Source organism: Balaenoptera ricei, chromosome 7, assembly GCF_028023285.1.
Source record: "Balaenoptera ricei isolate mBalRic1 chromosome 7, mBalRic1.hap2, whole genome shotgun sequence".
In the NCBI taxonomy this organism is placed as follows: domain Eukaryota; kingdom Metazoa; phylum Chordata; class Mammalia; order Artiodactyla; family Balaenopteridae; genus Balaenoptera; species Balaenoptera ricei.
Genome location: NC_082645.1, coordinates 77,127,493 through 77,146,529, shown reverse-complemented (window position 1 = coordinate 77,146,529; position 19,037 = coordinate 77,127,493). Strand labels below are relative to the sequence as shown.

The 19,037-nt window shown below is 38.4% G+C and overlaps 2 protein-coding genes across 3 annotated transcripts in view; one reads left to right on the top strand and one right to left on the bottom strand.

Moving 5' to 3' along the window:
- HIBCH (3-hydroxyisobutyryl-CoA hydrolase) overlaps nucleotides 1–17,801 on the top strand; it is a 91,633-nt gene extending 73,832 nt beyond the window's left edge. Inside the window, exons 12-14 of one of the 2 annotated variants that reach the window (XM_059928342.1) lie at nucleotides 9,328–9,447; nucleotides 14,530–14,563; nucleotides 17,455–17,801. In XM_059928342.1, the coding sequence (XP_059784325.1) occupies nucleotides 9,328–9,447; nucleotides 14,530–14,563; nucleotides 17,455–17,570 (270 nt within the window). In that variant the 3' untranslated portion in view covers nucleotides 17,571–17,801. The remainder of the gene's footprint in view (nucleotides 1–9,327; nucleotides 9,448–14,529; nucleotides 14,564–17,454) is intronic. The other variant, XM_059928343.1, reaches the window with a different exon arrangement.
- Nucleotides 1–19,037, bottom strand: part of C7H2orf88 (chromosome 7 C2orf88 homolog) — a 312,337-nt gene that overhangs the window by 542 nt on the left and 292,758 nt on the right. The window lies entirely within an intron of this gene.

Below are 19,037 nucleotides of genomic sequence, written 5' to 3'. Positions count from 1 at the left end.
TTGCGGCGAGTGGGGGCCACTCTTCATCGCGGTGCGCGGGCCTCTCACTGTCGCGGCCTCTCCTGTTGTGGAGCACAGGCTCCAGATGCTCAGGCTCAGTAGTTGTGGCTCACGGGCTTAGTTGCTCCGCGGCATTTGGGATCTTCCCAGACCAGGGCTCGAACCCGTGTCCCCAGCATTGGCAGGCAGATTCTCAACCACTGCGCCAGCAGGGAAGCCCCCAGAGTGCCCTTCTTACACCTACTGTTTCCCAAGTGCCTTTAACTCAAAATAATCAATATGACAACATGGCGTATCTTGGGGTGACATGCTTTGAGCTCCTTCACACTATATGCAATTCAAAATGTATTACGAACATAAATGTAAGCAGTAAAACTATACCACTCTAAAGGAAAACATAGGAGAAAATCTTGGTGACTTTGGGCTAGCTAAGATTTTCTTTTTAATGCAAAAAGCTGGAACTGCAGAAGAAAAAAATTGATAAATCTTTATTATAATAAAACACTTTTCCTCTTTGAAAGACACTATCAGGAAAATGAGGAAGCAACAGATTGGGAGGAAGTATTTGTAAAATGTGTATCTGATAACAGGACTTTAATCCACCACATATACAATATAAAAATGTAAACAGCACAACTAAAAATGGGAAATCTAGACATGTCACCGAAGAAGATACATGAATGGCCAGGAAGCACATGAAAAAATGCTCAAGATCTTTAATCTTTAGGAAAAGGCAAATTAAAGCCACAGTGAGATGTTGCTCTGCATCCATTAGAGTGGCTAAGATTTAAAAGGTTGACAGTACCAACACCAAGTGTTGGTAAAGATGTGGAGCACTTACAACTTGCATATTGCTGGCAGGAAAGCAGTTTGGCAGTTTCTTATAAAGTTAAATGTACACTTACTGTAAGATCCAACAATCCCACTTCTGGGGATTTACCCAAGAAAAGTGTAAACTTTTGTCCACACAGGTGCTTGTCCTCACATGTTCATAGTAACTTTATAATAGCCCCAAACTGGAAACAGTCCAATCCCTATAAGTATTGAATGAGTAAACAGATTGTGATATATTCATACAGTGGAATATTATACTCAACTATAAGAAGGGATGAGCTGATACATTAAACAGCTTGGATGAATCTCAGAAGCATTACGCCAAGTGAAAGAAGGCAGACACAAGGACTACCTACTGTGTGATTTTATTTTTATGAAATTCTGGAAAAGGCAAAACTGTAGGCCCAGAAAACAAATCAACTGCCCGGGGATAGAATTGAGGGAAGTAGAACTCTGGGGTGATGGAAATGTTCTATATCTTGATTGTGGGGTAGTTGTACAACTGTATACATCTATCAAAATTTATGGACCTATGCACTTAAAATGAGTGAATTTTATCATACGTAAATTTAAATTACATCTCAGTAAGGCTAACTACTTAAAAAATAAAATGATATGCCAAATTATGTTTAAAAAACAGTTTGACCTATAGAAGTGGGCATTATATTTGCTGAAGGTACCTATTACACTGTGCAGTTAATTGCTATTAATAAGAGTAACTGAATGGCAGTGTCGATGGATGCATTGTTCCTTTGGGAAAGAGCACAATAAACCTTAAGGGGAAAATGCATCAATTTATGTAGACAGGAAGAGAAAACAGTTCCCAGTCCACTGATGGAGCTTAGTGACCCTTAAGTACTATCATGAGCATTTAGGATATCATCAAACAGGAGTACCTGCATCTTTAGATACTGTCTTTTCATTTTTTTTTAATTGTTAATGCTTTTAAGAAATTACCGGAAAAATCTTAAGGTTGCAAAAAGCACTCTTCTTGGACTGGTTCTAAGCCTTTTATAAGAGGAAAGAAATATTAGTGCCCATTTCTTTAAAACAATATGACCCTCCAGAATGGTGAAAAAATATTTAAAAATAAAAATATGTCTGTGAAGCTGCAGTATTCGGTGAAGTAGACCAACTCGTTTAGGTATTTTGTGTTTCTATTGTTTTTTGGGTCAATCTGAACATTTCTGGAAAAGATTTATAGATAGAAGTACATAATGTATAAGATGATTATTTAAAAAAATATTCACAATTCATAGCAAAACATAACTCTTAACTACAGTTGATATAAACTAGTTAAAAAAATCAAAGACCTGTTTAACAGACAGGATATAACAGGGGCTTATGCCACTTGGTTTTAAAATAACAGATGATGTGACTTACTGTGGCTTAAATTCTACCTTCCACTTAATTTCATTCAATCCCAAGGACAAATGCTAAGAAATATTTCCCTTTTAAGCCTTAAAACAGCACAACAAAGCTTCAGACATTTAGTGTTGAACACCATAAAAGTGACAGTGTTATTCCGTAAAGACCTCTCTACCTGCTTGTCCCTGTCCCCATTATGTGTCCTTTTCTCTCTACTGCTCCTGTCTTTTTGCTTTATTGAGTGCCATCTATAGCAGACTATAAGCTGCTGAGAAGCTTGCTTATTCCTGTATTTCCAGACACCTGTCACAGAGCATTTCACATGGTAGGTATGATGAATGAATGGGTAAGGTGCTGTGCTGCCACTGAGTTTCAAAAATGAAAATCCAGTACCTGTTCTCAGAGGGAGTTCACAATCCAGTGGAATAGACACGTAAACAAAATATGGTAAGTGCTACTAAGCTAGAGGCTTGCACAAATTATTGTGGGTGTCCAGAAAATGGTGGAAGGAGTCTTAAAGGCTTCGCAGAGGAGACCTCTGAGCAGAGAATAACAGATGGGAATGAGTTGTCAAGTGGCAAAGGGTATATCAGACAGAACAAAGCACATACTCAAAGGACAAATGTTAGGAGAATGCAGAGCTGGGAACAAGGAGTAAAGTGTCAGAAAATACGGCCAAAAAGATGATTGGAACCAGACTGTGAGGAGCCTTATGTTAAACTAAAGAGCTTGAATTCAGTGAATTTTTTCTGAGTGTGTATGTATTTTAAGGATTCATTTTTTTTGAAGTACAGGAAGGTTATAATGTATAACTGAAAAAATTTTACAACATAAACATAACGAACACCCAGAATAAATTAGGCACTCGATATGTCTTATTGAGTCCCATCCCAGTCACTACCTCTCCCTAGGCTAACCATATACTGATTTTTAACACCATAGATTTTGTTTTTGAGTTATATATAAAATCATATAGTTTTCTGTCTATCTTTTGCTCAGCATTGTATTTGTGAGGTTCACCAGTGTTGTATGTAGCAGTGGTTTGTTTTTATTACTTTAAGTTATTCCATTGTGTGATATATCACATTTTATTTATTTATTTCTACTGTTCGTGGACATTTGGGGTTGTTTGTAGGTTTTTACTGTTAGAAATAATTCTGCTATGAACAATTTTGTCTGTGTCTTTTGTTAACAAAGATATGCATTTCTGTATATACCCAGGAGTAGTACTGCAAAGTCATCACACGTTGTTAAAAGATACACTAAAGCATATTAAGAATTTTGATAGTTTTTTTGAGCAAACATTAATCTAAATCAGGCAGCACCAAACCAGAAGTGGTAAGAAAAGCTCTACTGATACGAGCTTAGGGGAAGCCTTTTATGCAGAGGAGGTGGAAGCAAAGCAAGGAAATATTGATTGGCTGTAGCTTAAGCAGTTGCTTTATTTGGGAAAGGCTAATTGGCTATTTATGATTGGCTGTCCTTAGGTTTCGATTTTTAACCTTGAGGCATTACAGGCTTAGATTTTGGTTTGCTTACAGTCTACTAAAGCATTAAGGGCACCTCAGTTAGATGGCCTCTGTTTAATTGAAAGCATGTACATTTATCTTAGTAGTTACTGTCGAAAAGTTTTCCAATATGGTTGTACCAATTTACATTGGATACTAAGTTGCTCTACATTCTCACCAACACTTGATATTGTTTGTCTTTTTCTTATTCGTCATTCTGGTGTATATAAAATAGCATTGCTTAGTGGTTTTAATTTGCATCCATGATGACTAATGGGGTTGAGCATCAATTCATACCTTTATTGGCTGTGGTATCCTTCCTTGCAAAGTGCCTATTAAATCTTTTTTATTATTACTGTTAATTTGTAGGAATTATTTCTATCTTCTGTTAATTAAGTCCTTTATCCAGTACATGTACTGCATATATCTTCCTCCTATCTGTTACTTGCCTTTTTTCTCTCTTAATGGTGGCATTTATTGAACAGAAATTTTCTGTTCAAAATGTGGAGAAGGTGTCCTGAAGATTTGGGGCAGATCCATAACGATCCATAAATGAGAGATTTCATTACAAACTCTTTACATTAACCAACTATAATGTAGAACAGGAGTTTGTTATTTTGGGGTTTTGAGATCTGTTGTTTTAACTATGTTTATGTTCTTATGGCCTTTTTAAAAAGTGATTGGATATACTATCTTAGATTTTTCTTAAAAATCCAACTGTATAAAGTATTTCTAATTATAGTATTCCTTAGTTTTTTATTTTCTAAGTGTCATTTGCCCTCGTAGAAAACATTGTTTCTACTCAAAATGTTTTCTATATGCTTTCAAATAATTTGTTTTGACCTGTTTTGCACTGATTTATTTCTCTCGTGCCTTGCAAGTATTTTAAAGTATCAGCTATTCAAATTAAATAATTTTCTATAGTATAATATGAGCAAATGATTTATCCTTCTCCTCTGACCTCTATAATGTACATTGAACACTTCTTAAGTGGTTACTGTCTGTGGCTTACTTAAACTTTTATCTTGATGGCATTTTTAACGGTTCAACGAAAGTTTTTACAAGTAGTGAATTTGGTTTTTTAATGGAATGATTAGGAAGTTCATCATAATATATTAATAAATTGGAAATATGCTGTAGCCATTTTTCAGAGGAGAGCAAAATTACACCCATTTATATTTTTCCTATACCTTTATGTATTCTTTTGAGTTAGATGAAGAATAAGCTAATTTGTTGCCTTTAATTAGCTTCTTAAGCTCTCATTTCCTGTTCATTGTCTTTACCCTGTATGTAATGTAAGTCAGTATCAGCTCTATTTTTTAAATGCATTTTTAAAAAGTAAAATGATCTAAATTTACTTGAATTCCTGTTAGTGTTCCTTCTTTTGAGATTAAAACTGGCAGAGCCTAGACTTTTAAAGAATGTTACACGTGATATCCTTTTTTATAAAGGAAAGAACTCAAGAGATCATTTTCTAAGATCTCTTAGTGAATCAGAGAAATAGTTGTTATAGCCCTTGAGTCAACTCTGAGTCCTACTTGGTAGAAATTTTCTAATTGTAATCAGTAGGCTTGTTGAATACTGTTTTTCTCTTGATAATTCATGTCAGACTGTATATTATTGAGAGTTGTGGTAGACTCCTGAGGAGAGGGTCAGAGGCATTATCCTGAGTTTTCCTTTTGTGGTAAATTTCCTAGGACTTAATAAATAAAACTTAGCCAAAAGAAGGGTTCCTAGGATTCTTACCCAAAAGGCAGTGATTATAGTGCTCATAATGCTTTGAGTGCAAGGACCATGTGCTGTTGATTATTGTCTCCCCTGAAGTGTCTAATGCATAATAAATGCTCAGTAATATTGTTGAATTGAGATGAGAATGTGAATCATTTGATAAAAATAAAGGAAAAAAGAAGTTGGCTATTTGATATGCAGGAGACAACTAATCTTTAAAGGGTCAGATAAATTGGTTAGAACACTGACCAGTGCTCCTCTAATAAGCAGAAATGTGTCCACTCAGTTAGTTGTATGGGTGGGCGCAGGGTTGTATCCATACACATTTCTGGCTTAGCTGAAGATCCAAGTCCTAATCATTAATCAAAATTTCCAAAACAGTCTGTGTTCCCTTTATAATGAATGAAGCTATGTTAGCTCCTTTAATGCTCTTCCATCATCCCTTCTTTGATTCCTCTAACACGGGGGTCCCCAAGCCCCGGGCCACAGACCGGTACCAGTCCTCGGCCTGTTAGGAACCGGGCTGCACAGCAGGAGGTGAGCGGCGGGCGAGCGAGCGAAGCTTCATCTGCCACTCCCCATCCCTGGCATTACCGCTCCCCATCCCTGGCATTACCGCTCCCCATCCCTGGCATTACCGCCTGAACATCCCCCCCACCCCGTCGTGGAAAAATTGTCTTCCACGAAACCAGTCCCTGGTGCCAAAAAGGTTGGGGACCGCTGCTCTAATGTGTCCCACTTCCTTGTCAAGGGAAACATCCCCATCTGTGGTCTTATTTCATCCTTTTCTGCCTCCTCTAGGAACTAATTGCATCAGCCATCTCCCTCTTTCAGTATCTTCAATTTTACCTTCTTGAGTTAGTGGCATATTTTCTTCTATCATTTTCGAAGCTTTCCTACCCTTATAAAAAAGCCTTTCCTTGACTCTGTTTTTCCTCAAGCTACTCTCCTGACTTTATCTTCCTCTTTGCCATTGAAATTACACAAACAAGTTATTTTAAAAATAAATTTATTTATTTATTTATTTTTGGCTGCATTGGGTCTTTGTTGCTGCGCGGGCTTTCTCTAGTTGCTGAGAGCGGGGGCTCCTCTTTGTTGCAGTGGCTTCTCTTGTTGTGGAGCACGGTCTCTAGGCACGTGGGCTTCAGTAGTTGTGGCTCGTGGGCTTGAGTAGTTGTGGCTCACGGGCTCTAGAGTGCAGGCTCAGCAGTTGTGGCGCACGGGCTTAGTTGCTCCACGGCATGTGGGATCTTTCTGGACCAGGGCTCGAACCCATGTCCCCTGCATTGGCAGGAAGATTCTTAACCACTGTGCCACCAGGGAAGTCCCCACAAACAAGTTTTTATTCACTTCTTCACCTGACACAATGTCCTCTCCTCCATCTTTGTTCTTTTTGATGTTTCTTCAGCCTTTGACCTTCTTGATTACTTTTATAGCCTCATATAGTATGAGGAGGTAGGCTTTGGAGTTGGCTGGCTTAGGTTTGGATTCCTGCTCTGTGTGACCTTGGACAAATTCATGAGTCTGGTTTCCTCATTTGTAAAATGTGCATATGTGTGAACGTACTTGCCTGAGAGCTAAGGAAAATGTGCTCAGTAAATGTTCCTTCCCTTCCCTGATTTGCTTGCTTTCTGACACATTGCACTATCCTGTATTGCCATGCCATTTATGAAGTGGGTAATATTTATTATCTTCATATCACAAATGAGGAAACTAAGGTCAATCATGTAGGAGGTAGTGGAGCTGAGATTCCACCTCAGAGTTGTCTCACTCTAGAGTCTAAAACCTTAGCCTCTGTGCTGAAGTGCCGGCGTATTGAGTGGTTGGAGACTACAGTTTCTTCTTCTATTATATCTGTCTTATGAAAACATCTTTTAATATTTCATGAAATGTCTGAACCAATGGAGCTTTTTAAATGAAATTTTCTTCCCATTTTTTTTTCTAGTTTGTGTATATGGCACAAGCACAGACAACTGGGGACCTTAAGTGGCCTTTCTTATGAAATTAATTGGTAGCCAGGTGAGGAAGTATAGCGAGAGACGGAGTTTTGTGTCTAGATGGCACATAAAGTACCAAACTAAGAATTGAGGACATAGGCAGTTAATCATAACAATAGTACTGAGTGAGGTACATAATTGTGAGCTTGCACACTGCAGCCCTGTTGGAAAGGGAATTGTAGCTTCATTGTTTTTGCAGACTAGAAAAGATAGAAGGTAGCTGTGTCCCTCCCTTAAGTACACCTTTTAGCATTGTGAATGAAGTTCTTCTAGGTCTTCATTGTGATAACATGAGCATTGCTCTGACCAGAGAAAACTACTGGGTTTGGCAATAAAATGGACCCATTACCTACTTGCCTATGGAAAGGATGGGCCCCCAGCACAGTACGCAGACTGCTGCAGGGGTGCCATCATCCTTGTGGCCTGCAACCAGAAAGGTGAGAACATGAAGTAGGATCGCTTTCAGGGCGTTGAATGGGATCATGTCCATACAGCGCTGAGGGCAGAAGAATGAGTTCCTGCGAATATGAACTAGAGTCATAAAAGACTTAATTGTTTCTCTCTCCTTCTCATCTTCTCTTCAGCATTGTGGCTGTAGGTAGGGTACTAATCTTCCCTCAACTTTTCCTGTACAGTAGTCATCTATTTAAGCTCTGGCAACTGCTTGGTAAGATAAAGATATTGCCCTGCCCACTCAGTCTGTTCTCTGAATCTGTTGCAGACTTGAGGATGATACAAAGAACCTGGAATCTTGATGTGGGGAGTTCTTTGAACTCAAAAAGTGAAATTCATACCTTTGAGACAGTCACTCAACAACATGCCTGAAAACTATATATTGCAATTATAAAGGAAAGGGCAAGCCTCAGATTTATACGCATGTAATGGGACCTCCTGCAGCAGCTGTTGTATTCACAGCCATACACATGTATTGGAGTATCAGTAATAGCATCTTTAAATTCAGAAGGAAGTGGCATAGCATTGTAGCCAAGGAGTCAGGCCTGTATTTCTTACTTTATCAAATATTTAAGTACTAGAGAAGACCATGTCACAATACCTTGAATTATTGTCTCTCTCTTTACTTCCAAGGTAAGTGGATTTATTTTTAGGTGAAGACTATAGTTCAGTTAAGACACTTCTCTAGAGTCACAAAGTGGGAAGGAGGAGCTACCGTATTCTACTCCTTCACTTTCTTTTTTTTTTTTTTTTAATTATTTAATTTATTTGTTTATTTATTTTTGGCTGTGTTGGGTCTTTGTTTCTGTGCAAGCGGGGGCCACTCTTCATCACGGTGCGCGGGCCTCTCACTATCGCGGCCTCTCCTGTTGCGGAGCACAGGCTCCAGACGCGCAGGCTCAGTAGTTGTGGCTCACGGGCCTAGTTGCTCCGCGGCATGTGGGATCTTCCCAGACCAGGGCTCGGACCCGTGTCCCCTGCACTGGCAGGCAGATTCTCAACCACTGCGCCACCAAGGAAGCCCATCCTTCACTTTCTTTATATTGTAAAGTGAAATGTCTGTCTTCTGATACATTAGCGCTTTGTGAGATGTGTATTAGTTTTATTTAGGCATAATCACTGCTTGCTTATTACGTAGTTGAGATGATAATTTATGTCAGGCAGGCTACAAAATGTAGATGTACTTTATTACTTCAGTTATGGGTATAGAATTTATTCCACTTGTAGAATGATCTGTTTTGTTGTACCGGATTAGAGAGTTTTGTTTGGTGCTTTGGCAGGATTAGGCTAAGGCATAATCTTATTTTTATGAGACTTTGTTGTATGAAAGTATTGTTAAGGAACAAATTTTAATATGATTTATATCAAAACTCAGCTAGTTTTATTATAAGCAGTAAAGGAACTATTGGGCTAAAACTAGTAAATTTTTTCTCTAATAGGTAATTAATAAAATGTCTCCAACATCCCTAAAGATCACACTAAGGCAACTCATGGAGGGGTCTTCCAAGACCTTGCAGGAAGTATTAACTATGGAATATCGGCTGAGTCAAGCTTGTATGGTAAGAATTTTTCTTTAAAGTATTGTCATTTTCTAGTTATGAAAGTTGTATATGTTCATTGTAGAACATGTAAAATATAGAAAATTTATAAACAAGAAAATTGAAACTATCTATAAATCTACTCTATGAAAATACAACAGGCCAGTTAGCTTAAGGCACGGGGGAATATTGCTCACAGATTGTTAATAAGCCTTTATGAAACAGCAGTTACCTTTGCATGTAATTGTAAGAAGGACTGTAACCTCATGTGAAATTCAGAATAGAAATTTTAACCATTTTTCAGGCATAGTCTCTGACCTTGGGCAAGAAGCATAAATTCTCTAAGTCTAAATGCACAAAGGGAAGTTATTAGTCTATCATATGTTTTAATTAATAGATTAGCATTGAAAATACCATTATAGATACACTTAAAATAGGCAATAATCACATAGAATATTATTGATTTCATGAAATATTTCAGAGTCATAGTGATTTATTCTTCCAGATAAACTCTTTAAAAAAATATATTATTTATTTAGGCTGTGCCGGGTCTTCATTGCGGCACAGAGGATCTTTGTTGCGGCATGTGGGATCTTTTAGTTGCGGCATGCGGACTTATTAGTTGCAGCATGTAGACTCCTAGTTGTGGCATGCAAACTCTTCAGTTGCAGCATGCATGTGGGATCTAGTTCCCTCACCAGGGATCAAACACAGGCCCCCTGCATTGGGAGCGCGGAGTCTTACCCAGTGGGCCACCAGGCGAGTCCCCAGATAAACTCTTTTAAAGCAGAATTATCTCTTTTGTGTTATGTGTAGAGGACCCTTAGATTAATACACTCATGGCCTAAAGGAAATATTATGTTTAATAACTAGAAAGTAGACATACCTAATGGTCTTCGATGTCCTGAAATAGTGAAGATATTCAAAATAGTTCATCCAACCATAAATTAAGCTCTATTAGTCATATATTGAGGTCACTCCATAGGATGTAAATGGCAGCTGAGGTCTTTTGTGTATTATGAGTAGGTACTATGCTAGGACTTTATGTGCATTCTCTCAGTTACATATTACACTGTCTGCAGAAGGCAGGTACTATTATTGTTTCCACTTTACAGATGAGGAAACAGTGGCATAGAAAAGTAAAGTAACCTGCCTAAGGTGGTGCAGCTGTTAAGTGGCAGAGACATGGCGTGTGAAACCAGATGGTCACGCTCCTGACCCCTACCCGGTACACCTCACCCAGTCCCTGTTTTTTTTTTTTTTAATTAATTTATTTATTTATTTATTTATTTTTGGCTGTGTTGGGGCTTCGTCTCTGTGTGAGGGCTTTCTCCAGTTGCAGCGAGCGGGGGCCACTCCCCATCACGGTGCGCGGGCCTCTCACCGTTGCGGCCTCTCCCGTTGCAGAGCACAGGCTCCAGACGCGCAGGCTCAGCAGTCGTGGCTCACGGGCCCAGTCGCTCCGAGGCATGCGGGATCCTCCCAGACCAGGGCTCGAACCCGCGTCCCCTGCATTGGCAGGCAGACTCCTAACCACTGCGCCACCAGGGAAGCCCCCAGTCCCTGTTTTTCACTGTACATTTAGTGTCCTGCCTGGATTGATTGAGTCCCTCCTTCCTTCATTCTCTCAGCAAATATGTTTAGCTATGTGCCAGGCACTGTGCTAAGTATTATGCTGGTGTATGTCCTTGTTCTCATGGAATTTATAGCCTCCTGAGACTATAAAGAACAAGTAAAGAAAATAAGTAAAATAATTACAAATTGTGGTAAGTGCTCTAGAGGAAAACATACAGGGTTGGTGATAGAATGATGTGAGGACAAGAGGGAATGGGGGAAGCAAAGGGAAACCTTTAAATAAGTAGGTCCAGGAAGACATCTTTGAGATGTCAGCTCATCTGTGACCTGAAGGGTGAGAAATGAGAATGTTGAAAAGCCTCGTGGGTTTCAGCAGGGGGTGATTTGGTTTTAGGAAGGTAATTATTGCTACTGAATGATGGTGGGGTTGGGGAGGGGGTTCAGAGTGGATGCAGAGATCAGATATGAGTTCACTGCAGTAATCCAGGTGCAGAATAGTAGTGGCTTAGACTAGAGTGGCAGTGGAGAGAAGTAAATGGATTTAAGACAAATGTAGGAGATAGACTTGATAGGCCTTGATGGATATGAAGGAAAGAACACATTTAGGAGTTGGAGGTTAGAGGTGTGGGACAAATGTAGGAGATAGACTTGATAGGCCTTGATGGATATGAAGGAAAGAACACATTTAGGAGTTGGAGCTTAGAGGTGTAGGTTAGAGATTTAAGTCTGAGAGACATTAACACCAATTTAAAAAAAGAAAACTTTGGAGATTTATTTATTTACTTAACAAATAAGAGTGCTTACCATGTGCTAGGCACTAATATATAGGTAAACAAAACAGAGACATCCCTGCCCTCCTGGAACTTACTTTATAGTGGGGGAGATAGACTATAAACAGATAAATTTGTAAAATATGTAGTATATTATTACAGGTGCTAAGGAGCAAAAGTAAATCGGGAAGGAGGGTATGGAATACAGGGGGATAGGAGTTGAACTTGTAGACAGGAAGACCAGAGAAGACCTCACTGAGATGATGTTCTTTGAGTGAAAACCTGAAAGAAGTGTGGGAGCGAGCCATGCTCCTATCTGCAGGGCACCTGAAGTACAGAGCTCTGAGGTGAGGGGTGGCCTTCCTGTTCTAGGAACTGCCGGGGGGCCTCGTTGATGGAGTGGGGCAGGCGTGGTCGGTGAGTGAGAGAGAAAGGAGGTCAGAGCGGACAGCGTAGGGAAGGGCTGTGCAGGGCGTACCTGGCCGTGGAGGTCTTTATCAGACTTCGGCGTTTGTTCTGAGTGAAGTGGGAAGGCACGGGATGTTTTTTGAGCAGAGGAGGGACGGGATCTTATTTTTTTTTTTTTATATATATATATATTTTTAAAGTATTGCTCTATTTTTTTTTTTTTTTAATTTTTATTTATTTATGGCTGTGTTGGGTCTTCGTTTCTGTGCGAGGGCTTCCCCTAGTTGTGGCAAGCGGGGGCCACTCTTCATCGCAGTGCGCGGGCCTCTCACTATCGCGGCCTCTCTTGTTGTGGATCTTATTTTTAACAGAACTGATCACTCAGGCACTGATGTGTTGAGTTTAGAGTGGATAAGATCATATAGAAGGAAAATGAGCAGTGGAAGAGAAAACGGACAGAGGTGGGAGAACCAGGAGAGCGTGGTGTCATGAAAGCAGGAGAGGAGTGTTTCAAGGAGGAGGGAACACTGCCAAAGCCTCTAGGAGACGAGGGTAAAGGCATGCTTTGCGTTTGGCAATACTGAAGTTACAGATGATTTTGGCACGCCATCTCAGGGGTGTGTTGAGGCAGAAGTTGCAGTGTGGTAAGCTGGAGGGGAAGTGAGTAAATGGGATGTGAAGAATTGAAGACTGTGTTCACAACCCTTTCTTCTTGAAACGGAAGTAGGGTAGAAGCTGGGACTGTGGAATCAAGTGAGATTTCCTTTGGAAGATACTAGAACATGTTTGTAAATGATTGGGAATGAGCCAATAGGGAAAAAGGATTATGTTTTTTTTTTTTTTTTTTTAGAAATTTCATGTAATGTCTGAAACATTTATATTAACATATTTCCATACATATTTCCATACAAATACAAATATAAGATTTTTAGAAATTTCATGTAATGTCTGAAACATTTATATTAACATGTTTCCATACAAATAACCCAATGAAAGTTTAGTATTAGTTGTTTTGTTTGTTTTTTTATACTGCAGGTTCTTATTAGGCATCAGTTTTATACACATCAGTGTATACATGTCAATCCCAATCGCCCAATTCAGCACACCACCATCCCCACCCCACCGCAGTTTTCCCCCCTTGGTGTCCATGTGTCCATTCTCTACATCTGTGTCTCAACTTCTGCCCTGCAAACTGGCTCATCTGTACCATTTTTCTAGGTTCCGCATATATTATGTTGATGATACTAATAATAGTTAACATTTACCGAACACTTACTATGTGTCAGACGCTGTGCTGGAATGTGGATTAAGATAATCTTAGGATGGATGTGTTGATATTACCATTTCATATAAGGAAACCGGGAGTTAGAGAAATTACTAGCCCAAGGTCATGTAGTTACTGTGTAGTAGAGCTAGGTGGTGAACCCAGACATTTGAACTGCATGCACTCAACCACTAAATTATACTGCCTACATTGATGATGGCAGGAAAAGAGAGACAGGTGACCTTCTCAGGCTTAGTCCTTGAGAAGAGGGCATATGAATGGGAAGGCAGGGGAGGATTGGCCTTTGGCAGGGGTGGGTCCCTTCCTCCTTAGACGGGAAAGGGAAGGTATGTGCAGATGGCTGTAGTTGGGCTGCAGATGTTTTAGTGGGAAGAAGAGAATGTTCTGTCTTAGGGCATCTCTTTTTTTTTTTTTTTTAAATAAAGTAGAAGGTTAACTCATTAGCTGAGAATATAGTGTAAAGAGTAGAACTTGCTAGGGGAAGAGGTTGAGGGGACAGAAGACAGTTGAAGTCATTATCTTGCAGTGGGGGAGAGAACATGGATTGTGAGGCAGTTTTCCATGCCTGTTTGAGATTTGTGATCATGAATTTTAAACGAAGCCAGTCACAGTTGTATGATTTTTCTGCGGTAAGATTTTAGCTGCTCGAACACAGGCAGAGGTAAATAGTAGGGTTCAGCTGGTGCTGAGATTTTGCCAAGATAGAATAAAGGGCGGGGGGGAAAGGCTTGAGGGAGATAAGGGCATTTTCAAGAAAAAGAAATGACCCGTTAATGAACTGGGGAAACTGGGCTGGATGAAGAGCAGAGTGAAGCCAGAACAAATGGTGAGAAAGTCGCGTAGGTCAGCGGAGCTCAGTTAAATCAGGGATTTGTAGCAGTGGAGATATTTGAGCAAATAAGAATAGGAGGAGGTCAGAGAGTGGGTTCTCAGAGGTGGTCCAGTCTCTGAATGTCGTGGCTCAGGGTGTGGCCACGGAGTGGGGGCTAAAGTGGGTGGAAGAGAGGAGATGATCAGGAATGAAGATGCCCAGAAATTCTGCATTTAATCTTGATTTTCTTTCAGAGAGGCCATGACTTTCATGAAGGTGTTAGGGCAGGTAAGTGACAGTTGTTTCCTTCCTGGCTATTATGGAAATAGGACTTTTGAGCAGATACTGTTAAAAAAAAAAAAAAAAAAAAAAAGATGATGGTTGTTTGATTAGTGAAAATCAAACTTTTATAAAAATTGCAGTTTTTTTTTTTTTAATATTACCAACTGGCATATGAGGGAAGACCAGTCTTTGAAACCAGTATTGTTTAAAAAATCCAATAATGTGGCCACTGCTCCCTAATGTATATATAAGAGGTAATCCTGCTCCTGCAGTCACATGGACTCCCTCTGCTAAGTGCAGCGTGAGTTTGTAAATTCATTCTGCTGCTGAAGCCTTTGAAAGGTACGTTTATTCTCTTGCAGAAAGTCCTGAAGGCCCCTCTTTTTTTGTCCTGGCTTTTGGCAAAATCCCAGCTATGTTGGACCCTACCATCCACCTCTTTGCCTGAACCTAGCAGTTAAACATTGACATTGAGAAAAAAACATATGGCATAATTAGTAACATCTACTACTATTATTAATTTCTATTTTTGCTTATCATCTTCAAAGTAAGAATATTAAGAAAAAGCAAGTGAAGTAGTTGATATTTTTTGTTCCTAGCAAATCTGCAACCATTTCTTTTTATGTATAAGTCCATATGCCTATAAATAGTAGCTGTCATTTATGTTGTATAAAATGAGTTCTTTCACTCTGCATGTATTTTACATATCTAATTTTATTATGTTTTTATTTATCACTTTAATATAGTACAGACTCTAGATATACTTTATCTGAATAAAAGGTTATGCTCTCTGAGCTGTAAGCTTCAATAAACACTGGTCACTGTGGTAGAATTCTCTTCATTTCTGGCATGATATAGTATAAGAAAGAAACAAATCCTTTTAGAGGACACGTGGAGTTGAGTCAGAGGAAATGGCTGTATGTTTTATGGAAAACATGCATTCATCCTACTAATTCCCTGCAAATTCTTGCTGCATGTGGATCAGAGCTTAGACCTCTGATTTTAGGAGGACCTGTGTGCTACTTGGATTATGTTGCTAAAGTATTCATTCATTATATGTTATAGCAGCCCTTCTTAAACTTAGAAAAGAAAGGTATTGTTTTTTAGATATACTGTCAATTATTTTAAGGAAAAAGAGCTGAAACCAAGCAGCATCAAAGTTCTGATTCATAGCCCAGGTGGTTATCAAGCTACTTTTTAATGAAGAGAAAGTATGTAACCTCATCTTTCAGCATAACCTCTTTATTCAGAAAGCAGTATCTATTCTGGGTAAAACTGTTAAGATGTTCTTACATAACCAAATGTTTGCTACAATTTGCTAATTATAAAGTATGTTACCAAATAAGATAAAATAAACTATCAATTAGGGGAATGGCTGTAAAAAATTCTTACTTTTAACATCTAGAATAAACTTCTTCCTTTAGAAGAATTTACAGAAAAAATTTTTTTAAAGGATTATCTCAGAAGAGCTAGAGAGCTACCAACTGGAATTTGAGTGGGTGCCTCATGAAACCTGAAAAACCTGAGTTGTCTACATGGCAAGAACTTGTTTTATCTATGCTAGAATAAAAATTTTGTTAGTTTGAAATTAAATAACCTGCAAATTTGATTAATATTCTCTTTCCATTTGACCTTCAGTGCACTGTCAAGGAGGTAGATAGCATTGACCCACAGGGCTTTTAGGGAAGAGATTCTTGTAGAAAGAATACTCCAGGATTGTTTTTATTTACTCTGTCCAGGGAATGTAAAACTTTCAAACTGGCAGGGATCATAACATCAGTGTTCAGTATCACCACTGATCTGACACTGGAATCCTATAGTTAGGCAGCCAAACCGTGAAAACCTCCAGTATCCACATTTAATTATGCATAAAGCCCCCTTCCCTCTACCTTCTGAGGCAGCCTACTGCCTTTGGTTCCCAGATGGCTTCTTTAACTATTTCGCCTTTTAGTGATTAACTCATTTTTTTAGGTTCACTGTAGACTTTGTATGTTTAAATACTTTAATTCCCCACAAGAATTACGCACATCTTAAGCATGGCTGAAATTCCTTACCACAACCAGACTAGGTACAGTCCCATTCTCTTTCTTTTTGGTTTTTAATTTTTTGAGATAATTGTAGATTCAAATGCAGTGTAAAAAATAATATGGAGAGATCCTGCATACCCTCCACCCACTTTCCCAAATGGTAACATTTGTATAACTGTAGTATACTATCACAACCAGGAAACGGACATTCTCCTCCCTTTTTAAAGGAGGTTATGGATTGATTGCCTCATACTTAAAATCCTGTGGGGATACTATGTGGCTACACTAAGTGATGACTACACTGAAATAAGAGAAGCAGAGCTTCTCATGATAACCTGAAGGTGGTCTGGTATTTTAATTCAGTGTGAGCTAGAAGATTCAGCAAAACAGTTGTATCCACATTTAATTATGCATGAAGTCCCTTTCCCTGTACCTCAAGTAATTTTCCTCTCAGTTCAATGTGGAGGAGTTTAGAAGACAGATCTGGGCCCTCCCCCCTCTCCTGCCTTCCCTTTAAACCACACCAACTCTGGTTTTAGCTCTTTTATAAAGAGCTAAAGAGAGATTTCATTTATGATATTATTAGAAAAAGAGAAAAAAAAGTTCTAAGGCTTAAACCACTGGATTAGTTCAGCAGACTGTATTCAAGCTAGAGACCATCAGGCTTAGCAGGTGAGGTCATCATCCAATTCTGTGAGGGCTTAATTTAAGGGGAAAAAGAAAAAGGAACACATACAAAAATTTCAACTTTGCAGAAAAAGATGTGCTATAGAAAATATGCCTAGTCCAAGGTAGTTTGTGTCAATTCAGTAATTAAAATCTGGTAATACCAAAGAGAATACTAACGTTTCTTATGTCTTTACTTGACAGTTTTAATAGATAAAGACCAGAGTCCGAAGTGGAAACCAGCTGATCTAAAAGAAGTTACTGATGAAGCTTTGAATAATCACTTCAAATCTCTGGGAAGTAATGATTTGAAATTTTGAAGAGACTGGATTTTTAAAGTATTATTTTGGAGCAGAGTTGGCAAACTATGGCACATGGGCCAAAGCCAACCTGCTGCCTTTTTTTTTTTTTTTTTTCATATATCCCTCAGCTAAGAATGGTTTCTGCATTTTTAAATGGCTGGAGAAAGAAATCAAAGACCAATATTGCATGGCATGTGAAAATTACATGAAATTCAAATATCATTGTCCATAAATAAAACTTTATTGGAACATGGCTTTACTCATCTGTTTACATATCTGTGGCTGCTTTGAGTAGTTGCAGTAGAGATTGTAAGGCCTGCAAAGCCTAAAATAATTACTGTCTGGTCCTTTTCAGAAAAATTTTTCCAGCCCTATTTTAAAAGATGGGAAAATTTGAAGGTCTTTAGAGATTCTTGAGTTAGTATATCTAATTGAAATGGCAACTTTATGTTTTGGCTTAGGGTATTGGTTTTTAATGTTGATTAAGTAAACTTATGTATAGGTTATAAAAAATAAAAACTCTGAAAGTTTTTTGGATATACTGTGTTAACACTTCATAGAATTTTCTCCATATATAAATCTATTTTAAAATAATTATGAGTTTCTGTAGCTGAAGTGTTCCTTTTATAATGATAGAAATCTCAGGCAAAGAGAAAAGGTTATTAGGTTGTCTTTCCAGTATTATCGACTCAGCCTTGGCTTTTTCTGAAGTTAACCAGAATCCCTTCCTATGGGGAAAGTAAAAGCATTATTTCTTGTTGTTTAGAGTATTTGCTAATCTGGCAGAATGAGGCATTAGAAAACTCTAATCTCTAAGATAGACACTCTGCCTTCTGCAATTTACATCAGACTTTTGTGATAACAGTAATTTGTTCTTACACAGTTCAAATCAGGAGAAAGAACTTGAAAACAAGAGGACTTTTGTTCAAAATAGAAGTACCTTCAGTAATTGGTACTGTTGACAAAATAAGGTTTTTTTAAGGTACACAACTGTGGATGTTCCAGACTTGGAACATTAATATCTAGGTAAGAATCATTTTTAAATTAAAGATCAGCTTATGATTTACTTTATAGCTTGGTACAATTTTTCCTTCATTCCAAACCCCTCAGAAACTAAGAGAACTTTAGTCTTGTGAAAGAATGAAAAGCAGGCAGAACCGAAAAAGACATCAAAGATTATATCCTGCACCCTTCTCATAGATGAGGAAATTGCAGTCCAGAAGGAATTGCTTTAAATTTTCTGTTCTCAATATACTTAACATGAAGCATTTTTCTTCCCCCCAAAATTAGGAACATATTTGGAAAAAAGATGCCATGATAATGAACATGTTTACATTTATATCTTAAAGCTTCTAAATGTGGATGTGAATGATCTAAGAAAATACTTGTATAAATGGACTTTTATTTTCTTTGTATTTGCTAGAAATGCATAAAATGTTAAGTCGTTTATGTTAAAAAATTTGAAATCACACAATGGTGAAAAGC